We start from the raw sequence: 19,475 nt of genomic DNA on the forward strand, positions 1-19,475 counted from the left end.
CCTTGAATTACAGACTGTTACCAATTGCTATACATTAAAAACTAAGCTATTGTTAAAGTCCAATGTTCGAAAACAGAAGTCAACAATCAGAAACAGAGGTAAAAGCTCGAATAGAAAGAAGTCAAAATTCAAGTCATGAACAAACTTGCTTTCTGCTAAAAAAAACCTGTAGAATATCAATACTCCTCTTCGAGTCGTAAAAACCAAGAGCACTGCAATATAGCTTCGCTCTGCTTACAGCTTCGCAGCTAAAAAAAATCAGCTAGTTGATTCTCAGTGTTCTTTATTGACTTAGAAACTCTGTACCTCGCTCAGATCTAAAACCGGTGATGCGTGCGTGATGCCGTATTTGGTAAAAATCAGCCTTCAATTGACTCTAAATAGCATTAAATGACTTAGAAACTCCGTATTTCTGTCAAATCTGGCTCAGTCGAACGTTGAAGTCCGAAAAAATTGTATAAATCAGCTTTCGATTGCATCAATCAGCTTTCAATAGACTCTCAATAGCATTTAAGGACTTCAAAACTTTTTTGGTCAGATCTGACTCCAGTGAGGGACGAGGGCTGACAAAATTGGTATAAATCCGCCCTCAATTGCTTCTTGATAGCCTTGAATGACTTAGAAATTTTCTAATGGGGTCAGATCTGACCCCGGCGAAAGGTGTCTGATGCCGAATTTTGTAAAAATCAGCTTTCAGTTGTCTCTCAATAGCATTAACTGACAACTTTTGAAACTGTATTTTCGTCAGATCCCACCCCGAAGAATGATGGGTAATGCTGAATTTGGTAGATATTAGCTTTTAGTTGCGTCTCAAGAGCCTTTAATGACTTAGAAACTCACTACTTGGTCATATCTGATCCCGATGAAGGGTATTTGATGCCAAATTTCATAAAAATCACCTTTTAATTGCTTCTCAAAAGCATTAAATGACTTAAGAACTCTGTATTTGGTCAGATCTGAGCCCGTTGAAGTGGGTGAACCGAACATTTATAAAAGACAGCTTTCAAATGCCTCTCAATAGCATTAAATGACTTCTAAACGGTGTACTTTCGTCAGATCCGACCCTGATGAATAACGGGTGATACTGAATTTGGTAAAAATCGGCTTTGAGTTGCTTCTCAGTAGCCTTCAAGGACCTTTGGGTCAGATCAGATTCTGATGAAGAGTGATTGATGCCGAATTTGTTAAAAATCACCTTTCAATTGCTTCACAATACCCTTAAATGACTTCAGGCCTCTGTATTTGGTCACATCTGAGCCCGTTGAAGAGTGGGTGATTCTAAATTTTGTAAAAATCAGCTTTCAATTGCCTCTCAATAGCATTAAATGACTTCGAAATTGTGTACTCGAAAACGGGCGATGCTCAATTTGTTCAGACTCTGCTTTTCAGTAGCCTTTAATGACTTAGAAAATCTCTACTTGGGTCAGATCTGATCCCAATGAAGGGTGGTTGATTCCAATTTCAAAAAAAAATCACCTTTCAATTGCTTCTCAATAGCATTAAATGAAGTAAGAACGACTCTATTTGGTCAGATCTGCGCCCATTAAAGAGTGGGTGATGCCAAATTTTGTAAATATCAGCTTTCAACTGTCTCAATAGCATTAAATGACTGAGAAGGTTGGTACTTTGTCAGATCTGAGCCCGTTGAGAGGTGGTTCAGACCAACTTTGTTTTAAAAAATCAGCTTTCAATTGCATCAATCAGCTTTCAATTGACTCTCAAAAGCATTTAAGGACTTCAAAACTGTTTTTTGCTCAGATCTGACTCCAATGAGGGACGAGGGATGACAAAATTGGTATAAATCAGCCCTCAATTGCTTCTTGATAGCCTTGAATGACTTAGAAACTTTCTACTGGGGTCAAATCTGACCCCGGCGAAAGGTGTCTGATGCCGAATTTTGTAAAATCAGCTTTCAGTTGTCTCTCAATAGCATTAACTGACAACTTTCGAAACTGTATTTTCGTCAGATCCCACCCCGAAGAATGAGGGGTAATGCTGAATTTGGTAGATATTAGCTTTTAGTTGCGTCTCAAGAGCCTTTAATGACTTAGAAACTCACTACTTGGGTCATATCTGATCCCGATGAAGGGTATTTGATGCCAAATTTCATAAAAATCACCTTTCAATTGCTTCTCAAAAGCATTAAATGACTTAAGAACACTGTATTTGGTCAGATCTGAGCCCGTTGAAGTGGGTGAACCGAACATTTATAAAAGACAGCTTTCAAATGCCTGTCAATAGCATTAAATGACTTCGAAACGGTGTACTTCCGTCAGATCCGACCCTGATGAATGACGGGTGATACTGAATTTGGTAAAAATCAGCTTTGAGTTGCTTCTCAGTAGCCTTCAAGGACCTTTGGGTCAGATCAGATTCTGATGAAGAGTGATTGATGCCGAATTTGTTAAAAATCACCTTTCAATTGCTTCACAATACCCTTAAATGACTTCAGGCCTCTGTATTTGGTCACATCTGAGCCCGTTGAAGAGTGGGTGATTCTAAATTTTGTAAAAATCAGCTTTCAATTGCCTCTCAATAGCATTAAATGACTTCGAAATTGTGTACTCGAAAACGGGCGATGCTCAATTTGTTAAGACTCTGCTTTTCAGTAGCAGTAGCCTTTAATGACTTAGAAAATCTCTACTTGGGTCAGATCTGATCCCAATGAAGGGTGGTTGATTCCAATTTCAAAAAAAAATCACCTTTCAATTGCTTCTCAATAGCATTAAATGAAGTAAGAACGACTCTATTTGGTCAGATCTGCGCCCATTAAAGAGTGGGTGATGCCAAATTTTGTAAATATCAGCTTTCAACTGTCTCAATAGCATTAAATGACTGAGAAGGTTGGTACTTTGTCAGATCTGAGCCCGTTGAGAGGTGGTTCAGACCAACTTTGTTTAAAAAAATCAGCTTTCAATTGCATCAATCAGCTTTCAATTGACTCTCAAAAGCATTTAAGGACTTCAAAACTGTTTTTTGCTCAGATCTGACTCCAATGAGGGACGAGGGATGACAAAATTGGTATAAATCAGCCCTCAATTGCTTCTTGATAGCCTTGAATGACTTAGAAACTTTCTACTGGGGTCAAATCTGACCCCGGCGAAAGGTGTCTGATGCCGAATTTTGTAAAATCAGCTTTCAGTTGTCTCTCAATAGCATTAACTGACAACTTTCGAAACTGTATTTTCGTCAGATCCCACCCCGAAGAATGATGGGTAATGCTGAATTTGGTAGATATTAGCTTTTAGTTGCGTCTCAAGAGCCTTTAATGACTTAGAAACTCACTACTTGGGTCATATCTGATCCCGATGAAGGGTATTTGATGCCAAATTTCATAAAAATCACCTTTCAATTGCTTCTCAAAAGCATTAAATGACTTAAGAACACTGTATTTGGTCAGATCTGAGCCCGTTGAAGTGGGTGAACCGAACATTTATAAAAGACAGCTCTCAAATGCCTGTCAATAGCATTAAATGACTTCGAAACGGTGTACTTTCGTCAGATCCGACCCTGATGAATAACGGGTGATACTGAATTTGGTAAAAATCAGCTTTGAGTTGCTTCTCAGTAGCCTTCAATGACCTTTGGGTCAGATCAGATTCTGATGAAGAGTGATTGATGCCGAATTTGTTAAAAATCACCTTTCAATTGCTTCACAATACCCTTAAATGACTTCAGGCCTCTGTATTTGGTCACATCTGAGCCCGTTGAAGAGTGGGTGATTCTAAATTTTGTAAAAATCAGCTTTCAATTGCCTCTCAATAGCATTAAATGACTTCGAAATTGTGTACTCGAAAACGGGCGATGCTCAATTTGTTAAGACTCTGCTTTTCAGTAGCAGTAGCCTTTAATGACTTAGAAAATCTCTACTTGGGTCAGATCTGATCCCAATGAAGGGTGGTTGATTCCAATTTCAAAAAAAATCACCTTTCAATTGCTTCTCAATAGCATTAAATGAAGTAAGAACGACTCTATTTGGTCAGATCTGCGCCCATTAAAGAGTGGGTGATGCCAAATTTTGTAAATATCAGCTTTCAACTGTCTCAATAGCATTAAATGACTGAGAAGGTTGGTACTTTGTCAGATCTGAGCCCGTTGAGAGGTGGTTCAGACCAACTTTGTTTAAAAAAATCAGCTTTCAATTGCATCAATCAGCTTTCAATTGACTCTCAAAAGCATTTAAGGACTTCAAAACTGTTTTTTGCTCAGATCTGACTCCAATGAGGGACGAGGGATGACAAAATTGGTATAAATCAGCCCTCAATTGCTTCTTGATAGCCTTGAATGACTTAGAAACTTTCTACTGGGGTCAAATCTGACCCCGGCGAAAGGTGTCTGATGCCGAATTTTGTAAAATCAGCTTTCAGTTGTCTCTCAATAGCATTAACTGACAACTTTCGAAACTGTATTTTCGTCAGATCCCATCCCGAAGAATGATGGGTAATGCTGAATTTGGTAGATATTAGCTTTTAGTTGCGTCTCAAGAGCCTTTAATGACTTAGAAACTCACTACTTGGGTCATATCTGATCCCGATGAAGGGTATTTGATGCCAAATTTCATAAAAATCACCTTTCAATTGCTTCTCAAAAGCATTAAATGACTTAAGAACACTGTATTTGGTCAGATCTGAGCCCGTTGAAGTGGGTGAACCGAACATTTATAAAAGACAGCTCTCAAATGCCTGTCAATAGCATTAAATGACTTCGAAACGGTGTACTTTCGTCAGATCCGACCCTGATGAATGACGGGTGATACTGAACTTGGTAAAAATCAGCTTTGAGTTGCTTCTCAGTAGCCTTCAATGACCTTTGGGTCAGATCAGATTCCGATGAAGGGTGATTGATGCCGAATTTGTTAAAAATCACCTTTCAATTGCCTCACAATACCCTTAAATGACTTCAGGACTCTGTATTTGGTCACATCTGAGCCCGTTGAAGAGTTGGTGATACCAAAATTTTATAAAAATCAGCTTTCAATTGCCTTTCAATAGCATTAAATGACTTCAAAACTGTGTACTCGAAAACGGACGATTTCGAGTACACAGTTTCGAGTACAGTCGATTTCGAGTACAGTTAGGAGTCTTTAATGACTTAGAAAATCTCTACTTGGGTCAGATCTGATGCTAATGAAGGGTGGTTGATGCCAATTTTTTTTAAAAAAATCACCTTTCAATTGCTTCTCAATAGCATTGAATGGAGTAAGAATGACTCTATTTGGTCAATCTTAGCCCGTAAAAGAGTGGGTGATGCCAAATTTTGTAAAAATCAGCTTTCAACTGTCTCAATAGCATTAAATGACTTAGAAGGTTGGTACTTTGGTCAGATCTGAGCCCGTTGAAAGGTGGTTGACGCCAACTTTGGTGAAAAAAATCAGCTTTCAATTGTCGCAATTTGTTATAAATGACATAGAAACTGTAAACTTTGGTCTGATCCGGCCCCAGGTGATGCTAATTTTTGTAATATTCAGCTCTAGTTTGCGTCTCAGTAGCCTTTAATGACTCAGAAACTCGGTACTTCGGTCAGCTCTGATCCCGGTGAAGGGCGATGGCTGATAAAAAATCGTATAAATCAGCTTTCAATTGCTCCATCATAGCCCTAAATGACTTAGAAATTCTCTACTGAGGTCAGATTTATGATGCTGAACTTGGAAATCAACTTTCATGCGCTTCTCATTGGCCTTTAATGACTCAGAGACTTGGTATTTTGGGCAGATCTGACACCCGTGAAGGAAGGGCGATGCCACAATTAGTAAAAATCAGCTTTCAATTGTATTAAATGACTTCGAAACTGTGTATTTTGGTCAGATTTGACCCTGATGAAGGGCTAGGGCAAGGAAATTGGTATAAATCAGCTTTCAATTTCGTCTCGTTGGCCTTTAATGACTTAAAAATCTCTATTGAGGTCATATTTGAGATGTTGAATTTGGTAGGAATCGCCTTTCATTTGCTTCTCATTGGCTTCTAATGACCCCGACACTTGGTATTATGGTCGTAATTTAAATCTGTTGGTTTTACCTGAAAAAATTTGTAGAAATCAGCTTTCAATTGCTTCTTGATAGCCTTAGGCTTTATAATGTGGTGAGATCCGAACCCCTTGAAGGGTATCTGAAGCTGATTTAGGTAAGAAACGACGTTCTTTCACTTCTTATTGGCCTTTAATGACTCAGAAACCCGGTATTTTGGTCAAATCTGACCCCAGTGATGCGTGGGTGATGCCGAATTCGGTGAAGATCACATTTCAATTGCCTCTCAACAGCTAAATGACTTACGAACTATGTACTTTGGTCAGATCTCACACCGACGAGGGGTGCGTGAAGGAATTTGGTGAATATTACGATACTCTAACACGACAATATTCTATTTCTGAAAAGTTGTTTCATCATCTTCAATACAAAATAATTTGACTTTTATCGCAAAACTTAAATTATAGGCTCAAAATGTAACCACAAAAGACATGCTTAGTATTTCATTGGAGAATTCAGGCCGCAGCTCGAGAGTCAACTTCAGTGCTGTCAAGTTCGTGCATAAACCAAGATGCAAAAATGCGCTCTGCTCATCTGTTACCGAAACTTGTGACTTTGCCAATAACGAAAATGATCAATTTGTCAATTGCAAGTTCAGTAACTACGTAACTTTGTCAATGTCAAGGCGTTCTCGTACTGTTGTTGGAGTCATTGGAACCAAAATGCTTGAAGTTCGTGAGCAGTTTATCCCGAAAAAAGAAAGGATGTTATGAAATATTTTCTTCACAAAAAATTTGATATTGTTCAGGTTGTCTTTCAGTGGACTTTGACTACTTTAAAACTCTTGACAATTTGGCCAGATATGACCCCAGTGGAAGGTGAGGACTGCCAAAGTTTAATGACTTATAAACAATTTTGCGGTCAAACAATCTACTGAGAAGTCGACAGCGAAAATGGGCTAAGTTGGATAATACAACATCTCGACTGCTTAAGAAGTGGAATCGTTTCTTTAATGAAAATCACTTGGAGTATGCTTGCACCAGCTGCGAGCGACTGCTTTTCCAAAAATTTTTGTCCCCAAGTGATTTAGTTCTTGAAAGAAAGTTGTGTTCAAAAGATTCTTGATATTTAGAGCGTAAAAAATTGAATTTGTCCCAATTGTAATAGTCAATTCACACGAAAGAAAATTCATCCTATTTCCCCGCTAAACGGAGTTTCCTTGAACTCTTAGTACTGCGACATTTATGCTCGATTATTTAAAGGTTTGAGAAAACCAAAGTCTATTAGTCAAGCGGCTACCATGGAAAACGAAGTGCCCGCCTCTGAGAAAAAACTTTGATGATGGGATTGCGCAAAGCAATCAGGAGTTCGTTTTTCAATTTGTTCCTTGACACTCGAAACAAAAGGTCACTCTTTCAGTTCCTAGGCACTTCAGATCCATCTTAAGTGCTTAGAAACTGAAAGATTGACCTTTTGTTCTTTGTTTATATAAATTTCGACTCAAAATGTTAAGCGGAGGTTGTGAAGATGTACCTTAATAAGTCTGTTCTCTGTTTTAATGCAAATGTATCATCTAATAAGTTTGTGCAGTATGAGCAATTCATTGCCGGAAAACCTAACCTAATTACAGTAAAACCAGGTTAAATTGGGCCAGTAAAACTTTAAGATCATCAGTTGTAAGCAGGTTAATTGGAAAAGTGCTCTTATTGAAAATCGTTTTCAAGGAGGCCGTTTCCTGCTTAGCACTAGCAGTCCTAAAAATCAAAGGTTTCCCCTGCTGATGAAGTAAATAGCAGTGAAGGCTATCGATTTTAAGAGCCGTACGACGACTTTATCGCTAAATTGGAAGTACCAATGGACGTTCAAATTAAAACTAGCAAAACGTTTGTGCTTATAGGCTGTAAGCGAACCTCCCAGACAATAATATATTTCTGGACAGTATTGTTTAATCAGCCTCATTACAAAATATTTTCCCCTTTATTTCAAAAACCAGACATGAAATGCTTAGTATTTCTATGCAGAATTCGGGCCACAGGCCACAGTTCGAAGGTCAATTTCAGTGCTGTCAATTTCGTTCATAAACTAAGATGCAAAAATGCGCTCTGCTCATCTGTTACCAAAATTTCTGTGACTTCACCAAAAACAAAAATGATCAATTTGTCAATTGCAAGGCCTGCAATTTCGGTAACTACGTAACTTCGTCAATGTTGAGGCGTCCTGGTACTGTCGTTGGAGTCATTGGAACAAAAATTCTGAAGCTCCTGAGCAGTTTATCCCTGAAACCGCAAAGGATGCTATGAAATATTTTCTTCGCAATAAATTTGATATTGTTCAGGTTGATGGTAAAATTGAGGAATTGACCGCTGGCAATATGTAGAAAAAATTTTCCTTGGATGCAGAATGTGATAATTTGGCGATTGATATAGTGTTAATCAGTTTCGTTTACAGTTTCATTGTAATTGGTTGTTCGTCACGTCTAAAGCCTTGTATCCTAATTGCGATAACCAATTTTGCGAATATCACTTTGTTTCCTTGTGCTGGATTTATTTCAAGGAAATTGCTATTTGAGCGATGTCCGTATAGCACGTACTTTTCTTTAATTCTCATTTTATTTAATTTGCATTGCCTGTGTAAATTTTACCGAACAGAAGTGCATTACTTATAGTGCTCTTTGTACGTATCCACAGCAATGTTTCGCAATCTAAAAATTTGTTATCGGTCGCATTCTACTAAACACGCTCAAAGTTACACCGACTCTTGCAAAAATTTTTGAAAGACTTTTGCGCCAACAAATGCTAGAACATGTTGAAAAGTATGAAATAATCAATAAAAATCAGTTTGGGTTTCTTAAAAGAAAATCTTCGAATGATACAGTAATATCGTTGACAGAATCAGTGAACAGTTTGTTAGAAGAAAACGAAACCGTTGTTAGTATATTCTTGGATTTGGCCAAAGCCTTTAACTCAAAATCTCACAAAAATTCTCTCGAAAAAATTGCAAAATATGGATTTAGTACGGAATCAATTGCAATGCTAGAATCGTTTTTATCTAACAGAAAACAATGCGTAAAGAACGGAATTGAATATTCGAACTGGGAGACAATCAATCACGGAGTACCTCAAGGAACAGTTCTAGGACCTTTAATTTTTATAATGTATATCAACGATTTCCCAGAAAAAATAGGACGTTTTACAGTTTGCAGATGACACATGCATTATTTGTCATTACAAATCCGATGAAAATCTTTTAGCGAAATTAACAGTGTATTTGAAAATACTGACAGTTATATGAGGCAAAATAAGCTAATTTTAAACCGAGATAAAACAGAAATTGTGGTTTTTTCTCAAAAAATGGTGAATCAAAAATTAACAATTTCATTATAATGGAATTTTCATAGAGCCAAAAACAAGTTGTCGTTATTTAGGTATAATGATTGATAACAATCTAAATTTTGATATTCAGCTAAACAAAACGTTAACAAAAATGGCAAATGCTATTAGGTCAATTTACTTAGTAAGACATTTTCTACCATTAAAAGCAAGAATCGGGCTTTTAAAATCACTTGTTTTGTCCCATCTCAATTTCAGTGCCATTTTTTTCAATCGTTGTCGGTTATGTCACTTCAGAGAATTAATTGACAAATAAATTGGGGAACAAAGGTTTGCCACCTGCGCAAAAAGTTTGACAGTGCAAGAGATCTATTATTGAAAGACAAAATTTTACCAACAGAGCTTTTCAGTAAAACCGTTTGTCTTCTTAAATTTTTTGACCTCCTCTCACAATATAAAGAGAGCAGTCGAGAAACCAAAAACTCCTCATTCAGGATTTTTGAAAAGTACGAATTGACCAAAAACTCCAGAACTCTCCAGTACTTTCCAAAAAATAAGTGCCATTCCAAATGGAGTGACAGGTCACTGATTAGAAATTTTTCTAGGAAGTGGAATAAATTGCCAATTGAAATCCGAAAAGAGAAAACTAAAAATAAATTTAAGGAAAAACTAAGCAGCGAAATGGTCAAACTGCATAAACGTGTTCCAATAGATAGACAAGTAAGAGGCTTTAGAAATTTGTTCTACTGAAGTATAAAGACCAAACTATTCATATATTTACGAGGCGATTTTGAAAATGTAAATATTTAACCAAACGTTTTTGTTGTGGTTATAACTTTAAATTTACATTTTTGAAGATTAAAAAAAAACAATTTTATTCTTACTGGAGCGTTGTTGCTCCCTTCTCTTAAGGCACTATGGCGTCGGCGTTTAGTAAGGAGTCAATGAAAGTGACTTTTTCTTGTTGATAGCTTATCTCATTTGACGCTATTTATTTGCCATTTTGTCTCCGATTTGCAAGCATACATTTATCAGTAGTTCATAATTTAACTCTGCTGCAGCTGTTGCCTTTTTTCCTTGTTACATTGTGCGTAATAAGTTAGGAGCAATATGTCTACGTTCCGTTGAATTGAAGCAATTATTTTAATAATGAGCTGATTCATTAATTCGGTTTTTCTCTTTGAGTGATAATGTTTCAATCTACAATTGTATAACGCATAATAATTAAAGGTGACATTGGTTACTCGGTTATCCTTAAAAGTTGTTCTTCTTTGTTCCTTTCTGTTTGCCGCTCTCATGTCAAATTAAACGACGCTTTGATCTTTGTGCTTCAGATCCTCACTTGGAGACAGATGATAACGCATTCTGGTCACATCTGAGAATCTGCGCTGCGTTGTTCTCGAGTTGTTAACAATTACGCTGTTTCTTTGAAAATCATTGGTAGAATAAATTCCGTTAAAGCAAAGAAAACGAAAAGCAACAAATTGTAATTATCTGGAATTTGTAATGTAAGGAAAAATATTAGTCAACTGTCTAAATCATAGATTCACAAGTTTTCGCGACTTAATGTAACAGTAACTTTAGTCTACAAACATAGTTATCTCATTGTTTCTTAGGTAAATCAACAGGAAGTAGTTATCGAAATTTTTCGAGTTGCTTCTAAAACTGGTTATTTAATTTTGATAATGTACAAATACGGGCGTCATAACGAGCTTAGCAATTTCTTTCAAATGTAATGAGGGACTTTAGTCTGTAGACAAGGTCCTAGATTCAAGATGAGATGCACAACATACCCCAAAAATCAATTCGCCTGACATCTTATCAGTCAAACGAATTTTTCATGGAATTTTTCATTTAAAACTTCTCATCATCGGGCTTTCTAGTGCGTGCTATAAGAGCTTTACCTCGGTTTAACTTGAATCATCGTGCATTTACAAAAAAACGGGAAGTTTTAAGTTTTCACGAGTCAAAAAACAGTAACTTATCCGATTATTTCCTGGTAGTCGTTTCCTATTTTTTGTATTTACTTGATTTGCCCGCAAAATTTCACCGCAATTCCTTACAATCTTTAACCTCAGCTTTTGTTCTCCAGTTCATATCTAATAGTACGGTGTTTATTTGGAGCTGAATTTTATTGGATTTCAATAAATAAAGTAAGCAAAAACTAAGAGCGTTAAATGGAAGCAAATACTCTCTAGAACATATAAAGGGATTTTAGTCTACAGACAAAATCATAGATTCGAGTCACCAACATTCTCCGAAACGCGGTTCGCTTGCTATCTCATCAGTTAACAATTCACTATTTATGTGCCTGGTTTTTTTGTCATAAGGACTTAATGTAACTTTAGTGTACAGACAGAGTTATCTTATTGTATTCTGGTTATTTATCGGATTTATTTGAGTAACTCCCAAAATTTGTTGTTTTCCTGTGATTCCCTAAACGGGAGAGAAGAATTTCCCCATTTAAGGCAGTTGTTCTTATTTATTTTACTTCATTAATCATTCACGAGCTCACTATTATTATCGGATTTCGCCATGGCCTCTCAGAATCGTAGTAGCCGTCCAGCCGTATCACGCCGCTCCAGGTGATAGCATGTTTCAACTCGTTTTGTAGAAGAGTAAAGACACTCTGCAGAAGTTTGCGACTGCCTTTCCTCAGAGCTTTTGGCGTTACAATGTATGTCCGCTCTCTAGTGTTAGTGAGCTCGTCAGCTTGTCTGCGATGCACATCAAGAATACCAAGCGTGACCTTTTCATTATGACTCAATGAATCACGATGGAGTCTGGGGAGATCTTGAATTATTTGCGTTCGTTTTTCTGTCCGGCTGCAACGTTTTTGTTAAAGATTCTTATTTGGGATGGATTAAGCACTCAAGTCCTATCTCTCAAAAAAACTCAAATCAATATTTTGCTCTAAGAAATGAAAATGATCAGCCAATCAACGGAGTTTTAAAAGCTCATTTGAGCTTGCACACAGTCAGTAATGTCACAGAGTCTGCTAATAAACGAAGTTAATAATGAAAGGTAAAAAAATTTCAGGTCTCTCAATTCAGTGAGCACATCAGCTCCAAATAAGGCTACAAAACTCCGGCATCGTAACATCTAGTGGAAAGCGAAATATCCACATACGTAGTGATATTGAGCCCGCGAACGAAATTAAAGGAGCTTGTTTTGAATCTTCGAACATCGAGAACAATACGTCTTTATCGTCATGTGCAAGATCTCAAGACAGTAATGTTAACCGTTCAAGCGATTCGCAAAGTAAACACAAGGGATACTACGAGAAAAATAAAGTAACGATTCACCAGAATGAAAACTACAGAGTAAATTCTATGGAATAAAAATGCGACGAAGACGTCAGCATGCAGAACGCTCACCAACTTAAACGCTCATAATGAATGAAGACGTCATAATTACCGTACAAACCTGCTGTCACGCTTAGACATTGTGAAACGTGTTGCTGCAAATTGATGGACGTCAAAATTTATTCAATTTACAGAAATGGTTGTCGCTGGAGATGAATAGCCTGAAGGATTATCTTCGTGTAGGATGTCTGAGTTCAGGGAAAACAACCACCGTAACGCTTTAAAGCGCCCCCAGAACCCCATCAAGAAGCAAACAATCTACTGAGAAGTCGACAGCGAAAATGGGCTAAGTTGGATAAAACAACTTCTCGACTGCTTAAGAAGTGGAATCGTTTCTTGAATGAAAATGACTTGGAGTATGTTTGCACCAGCTGCGAGCAACTGCTTTTCCGAAAAATTTGTCCCCAATTATGGCAAACCTTGCGCCATAGTCAAAGCAGCTACGCTGCTCATGGTCACTACACTTACGAAGCTCTACGATTTTAGATCTACGGGCGAAGGGCGAAATAGCGGCTGAAGATTAATTAGTCAATGTAGGTCTAGAACGATCAGGCGTTATTGATGAGCAGGAAATTGATAGGTTAAGTGAAAGAGATGCGGAAAGCAACTTAGATGAGAGCCTCAGTTAGTTGGAAATGGGGAACGCAGATACGACAGATACGCTTCTAATGAAGCAGTATTCAAGACATGAAATAAACAAGTCCTTCAATACCGCTCCCTGTGAGCGGATCGGTCCTTTGGCGATGTATAGTGATGCGCACTGTGACGAGCTTTCGTACCCGTCTTAATTTGGAGGTGAACCCCGTTCCTCCCCCACTTCATATACCCTCTAACTAAGGGAGACCACTGTCTTATTGAATTGCATCACTGGATTAGAATGTTTACACGTCATACTGAGAACATCTGCTTTAAAGTTAAGAAGTTACAAAGTCAACAGGTGTTCACTAAAGCAAACTTTGCGAAGCGAAATGTTCAGGGAAAGCCTGCATGTGCCGGTGAATTGAAAAATAAGGGAAATTACAGTTTTCTTAAAAGCAATACGGGCTATTACTTTCTGGAATTACAAAGACTGCAATTTTCTTTTTTAAGATTACAACTTTTTCAATGCCCGAAGCCCACTGGCCCGACTTACTCCGAATTCTGTACCAATCATATTAACCTGGGAAAAATTGTCTGATAGTGAGTTGCTAAATTTACCTCTTGATGAAAAGAAGTGCTTAATTCAAAACGAACCTGTAGCTTGTTCGATTTTTCAATCACAAGGTTACTTGGTTCCTTTGTAATGTTCTTCAGAGCGATCACAGTCCAATTGGGAAAGTAACCGACTATTTTGGTTGCGTTGAAGCGCAGTATCGAGGTTCGCTGCACCTGCATATAACGTTCTTCGTTAAAGACGCGCTTGATATTCGATAATGACGAAAAAGGTTGTTTCTACTTGAAGTCATCAAATCGGATAGCAAAAGATTGTATATAAATAATCTTGAGCGAATTTTTCCTTTTCTATCAGGGGATGCCAGTACAGGTAAGACGCTTCTTATCAAGTTCCTGTAGCAGAGTCTGCTTAGACTTGTCAGAAGTAACGAGATTCATCCAGAGAAACCAACTGTTTGTAAGGCAGTTTTCAGAGCGGTAGCTGCTCGAAACGTTGGTGGTGTTACTTTGCATTGCCTCCTTGCTCTTTAGTCTGACTTTGAGCGTGCCTTGGCAATGAGCTCTGAAAATAAATCAAGACTACAGCATAAATTTTCTCAATTCCGAGTTCTTATCACTGCTGAAATGTCTTCCGTTGGAAGTTTTTTCTTCCATGTCATCGATCAGCGTTTGCGTTGCATCAAAAACAATGACCAACTTTTTGGATGTGTAACTGTCATTTGTGTCGGCGATTTGTTTCAGTTAACATATGTAAAAGACAGCTGCTCGGTCGAACAAAAATCAAGGATCAACTTTTAGTGACTCAGTGGTCTCATTTTCAAATGCATGAATTGAAAAAATTAATGTGACAAAGTCGAGAGTGGTGTGATATTCTAAATCGGTTAAACAAAGGAAACCTCACGGAAAATGATTCGCAAGAGTTGCTTGGGCTAAAGGACAAACGAATTTGAGAGGGTTCCCTCAGAATTTGTTGCTTTCGCAAAAACTTAGCGGCTTGTAACAATCAAGCTATTCTCAACTGTGGCGGGGAGAAATATCAAAGTGTTGCTTTCGATAAAAATAAAGAACCCACACTGGATGAAGAAAGATATATTTTGTTGTTATCTCTTCTGCAAACTTTACCTTCGTCTGAAGCCGGTGGTTTGCAATTTCGGCTTCCCTTATTGGTTGGTCAGCCGTACATGGTAACTGTTTAGAGTTTCATAATGGAATTCCATGTACGCTTTTCATGGATTTTCTAAACGATCAGTCTGTTGGCAAGTACCAGCATTCAAAATACAAATCTCGATATCTGATTGAGGTATCAAATAATTGGGTGTCTATAAAAAACTGCTCAACAGTTCCTCGTATCGAAAAATCGCGGCTCAAAACCTTCGTTTTCAGTAGAGCGTTGCCAAATCCCTGTCGAGTTTTGTGCTGCCACGGCAATATGTAAATACCCGGGAAAGTCTGCTACTGCTTTAGAGTTTGACCTCTCGGTTACCTAACTCTTTGTGAAACCAAAAACGGGAATCATCTTATAGGTGATATTAAAAGCAAAAATGTTGTGCACGCTCTAGGCGTCAGAGTAGGAATGGCGTCACTATGGAATGAACGACAATTTGCTTGCAAGCAACAGATACCGAATCATCCATCTAAAAACCATTGCCACATCCATAATAACGTTCAGAGCCTAAGATACCATTTCCCTGTAGTAAAATCATCTTTAGTTAGAAAAACTGATAAGATTTTCTTGTGCGAGATGTGGCTTAATGCGTTTAACGGCTCTAACAACTTCCAGAAACCTGAATTTGTGATGCATCGTTTTGATTATCCAGTTGGTTTTATGTACGTGCACACAGTGGATCTGTTGTTTATACTCGGAAGACAGTAACTGTGAACAGTATTTCCTCAGAGTCCTTTGGTGCGATCCGCACTACCCAACTAATACATCTGGATACTGGATTGCTGTAAGCTATGTTTATCAAAATCTCCATAAAATCAGGGATGTCCTCAAATTTTTCCATAATTTTATTGATGTAATAATAGTTTTTGAAAATTTGGATTGAGAAAACTTGATTCGATCTTGCATAATTGACCTTAATGTACTATGAGTTGATTGTTAAAAAAATCAAATGCATTACATTGTGGAAACAGAATGAAAACTCAGACACATCTACTTTTTGTATGGCAGCCGTTACAGCAGTTTGCTTTGTTATTTTTTCGTAAATACTTTAATCCGTTTTTTCGCACTGCGGTGTACTGCCGCAACTTTTATACCTATTTCATCGTGGTCTATAATAACCATTTAATTGGTGCTAAAATTAGCGTAAAGTGTTATATTCCCCATGTATTAAGTATATCATGAGGCAGATATTTGTCGTGGGTACAGGTAAAATAAAGTTCCTATTGCTAAGGAGTATCCTGTATGTGACACATCGGCCCAAACCTGCACCTAACGCAAATAAGGTTTTCAAATTGTCTTACTCGATGCGCTCTGGAAGAAGTTTTTAGTTTTCATCGACCTGTTTCTTATAAAGCAAATTCTGCCCTCTTATGTGGTTATTTCTTTCGATTTGTTGCCTCTGCTTGTAGGCCTTAAGTACCGTTATATTCTGTTTTTAGAGACATTAATGGGTGATATTTAAATGTAAAAAGGCATAAAGATTTAAACTAGTGCACTGGAAGCTATTTAATTTGGGTAACATATGAAGTTTTTGTTCTTTAGCTGATAAGAAACTTTAGAAGTGGATACTTACTGATAGTTTCTGTTTACAATGTGGTATTTTAAAATTTTGTGTGGAATAATAAAATTTAAAATGTATATTAGGAAATCTTATCTTTAATTCGTCGTCCCTATCGATGATTCGTGTGACAATTTTACTTCTTCGTTGTCACTTACTTCTACCGATTTGGAGCTCAATTTGTGTGCGTGACGTCATTTCTTACCCACTTTTGCATCTAATTATTGCCAAACGTATATGCCCTAATTCTTGAGTATAAGAGTCTTGAGTTTTTGATTTCAAATACTAAATTTGAAAACGCTCTTTTATGGCTTTTTCCTTATAGAGCTTATATTTCTCATAAAATGACAGTCCGAATCTAACCCCAAAAGTCTACTGGTCTATTAAAGGACAGGTAGTCAATCTGTCTACCTTACTTTTTTAGTTGTTTTTGTTTCAGTTCCATAGAAGGCCACAAGCGTCTGTCGCAGCTACTTTCTGGCAATCCGGCGGCTATGAGGAAAGCTATCAAACGAAAAGTTGGTAGGACTAAAAATCGCACCGAAAAGACCAGCAGTACTAATATAATTGCTAAAAACTTCGTTTGAGAACAATTAAACAGGGCAACAAGACAATTGAATGTTAACCTTGTTTGAGAGAACATCGGAAACATAACTGAGCTAAATATGCACGTCACTGATATTGCTCCAGATAGTTGGGGGCAGTCATTCAAAATAAAGTTAATCCAAATAGTACGCAGCCAAACTCACATTATATTGTTTCGTGCCATCTTGCGCAACTTTCAGAGGAAAATCCAGTTTTTCTAGAGTGACTAAGACCTCCTTCAGCTTCACATTCGATTCCACAAAAGGTGCCTTCAGGTCCTCACTTCTGTAGAACTTAGCGTTGTCTTCGATCTCCAAATGAGAGCCCTCTTCGCAGTCGAAGTCTGCGTAAACCGAGAACAGCGATAGACGATCTTTGCGTCTGGCTTCCGCAACTGACCGATCTGTTTCTTTACAGAACCGCTGGATATCGGAACCCAGGGCTGGATCTCTGGTTGAACCTATAAATAGTTCCTTGAGATCTTCATTCGTAAAAGCTCCATTCTCAAACCGATAATATTCGGATCTCGTCAAGTATAAGCCCAGAAATGATAACTGAAGAACCCAATATTATTTATTATCAGTGATCAAGCGTAATTCAGGTTTCAAACGAACATGCACGTAAAAAATCAACTATCCAGCAACTTTCTAAAGATGGCCGAAGATACTCAAACGTAGCCGAAAGTTTTGCGGAAAAAAGCTTCCATGATTCTCATGACCCCGATTTGGATCAAAACAAAAACAGAGAAAATGATTGTTTCGCAAAAAAACAAAGTGCAAGCTAATTTGATTAGATTTTGTATTTAGGTAACTACAACATGATTTCGCAATAAAGAAAAAACTGAAAACAAAATGTAAGAAAATTCTAAATTTCGTCGATTTTTAGGTTTTTGAAAAACTGCTTTGTTTCAAAAAAACTTTATATAATTCGTAGTAGAAATTTCTTGTGAGCATTAGGCTTCACTGCAATAAAATAACGCTAAAAACCCGGAAAATAGTTGAAACCATTAAAATTACCCAAAACTCCATAAGATTACCAAAAACTCAAAACAAGCTAAATATGGTTTGCTTAATCTAGAATAACATTTTAGAGACAAAAACTCAAAAGCCACGCAAACAAAACATTTCGTTCGCTTAGCGAAAATTCTTTTGCACCAACATATCTCTGTTTCACAAGAAAGTATCGACAAAATAACCATTCTCTTGTTTGTCCAGTCTCCAAATTTGATCACCGAATCAACTTTTTCGAAATTTATTCACTTCCTGAACTTCGGTTTTTTCCTCGCTAGCTAAGCAAAGAAATATAGTGTGAAGAATTCTGGAAGTGGGAAGCTGGCAATATACTTAGTGACAAAGTAATGTCACTAACACTAAGATTTGCAAACCAAGGTCAGCATAAAAATGAACTGCTTTAAGATATTGAAGATTTCATTGAAGAGATTTTTAAAAATGAGTGAAATTACAAAAAAACGGATGGACTCAACCTGAACGATTTTCAGAAAAAAAATTTGGATAACTTCTGGGTTTTCAACGTCTTTTAAGATTCTAAGCCAGTCTAACTTTTGCCAAAAGTTTTTTCTTTTCATTTCTGGATATATATAGCCAATAATTTCGAATCGGCTTTAGCAATCAAGCGGAAAGGAAAAATGAAGACAAGAAAATTAAACTCAAAAACTTGAATTGAAAAAAACTAACACCAGCTTGGTGTAACATAAATTTTCTGTGGCTTCAAAGACAATTTGACACAAAAACACCTTAAAATATCCCACGTCAATCTCACAAGAAAAACAGGATAGTTTCCCGAAAGCAACAAGGGAAGCCGAAAAAAACAAGCCGAAACTTAAAACAACAGAATAATTGAAAAAAATCTAAATTTTGGTAAAGTTATTCTTCAGCGTCTCAGCAAGGACAATAGAAAGAAATGTATCAATTGAGGTAGACTGAATAGAAAGGGAGAAAACTATCATCAGAGTTTTGAAATCCACCCATATGTCAACAAAATGCGGAAAACTGAGAAAATTTGAAAATCAATAAATTCTATCACAAATTCTGATGACTTTGTGACGTTAATGTAGCTCAAATTAAACAGCACAGCAGGCAGATGGCCAGAAAGCAGTCACATTAACTTTGTGGATCTGCAGTCTCAAAAAGATAGTAAAAGAAAGAGACCAAAAAAGATTTTTTTATTAAATGATGAGAAGTTAGATTTTGATTAGGAATCTGTATAATTTACTGCTGCTTCCATTAGCAGCTCTCCAATAACCTTCAATTAGAGTGGCACACAATCAATTGACTTTATCTGTTTAAATTACAGTAAAAAGTCAACTTCTGAGTGAGGAAGTCATTTTTGAGAGTGAGGT

The 19,475-nt window shown here is 37.2% G+C and overlaps 1 protein-coding gene across 3 annotated transcripts in view; it reads right to left on the minus strand.

The window, feature by feature from the left end:
• LOC142337411 (dedicator of cytokinesis protein 11-like) overlaps window positions 1-19,475 on the minus strand; it is a 320,003-nt gene that overhangs the window by 250,529 nt on the left and 49,999 nt on the right. For all 3 annotated transcript variants that reach the window (XM_075386591.1, XM_075386592.1, XM_075386590.1), the window contains one exon: window positions 17,281-17,576. In XM_075386591.1, the coding sequence (XP_075242706.1) occupies window positions 17,281-17,576 (296 nt within the window). The remainder of the gene's footprint in view (window positions 1-17,280; window positions 17,577-19,475) is intronic.

Source organism: Convolutriloba macropyga, chromosome 4, assembly GCF_964194025.1.
Source record: "Convolutriloba macropyga chromosome 4, txConMacr16.3, whole genome shotgun sequence".
NCBI lineage: Eukaryota > Metazoa > Xenacoelomorpha > Acoela > Convolutidae > Convolutriloba > Convolutriloba macropyga.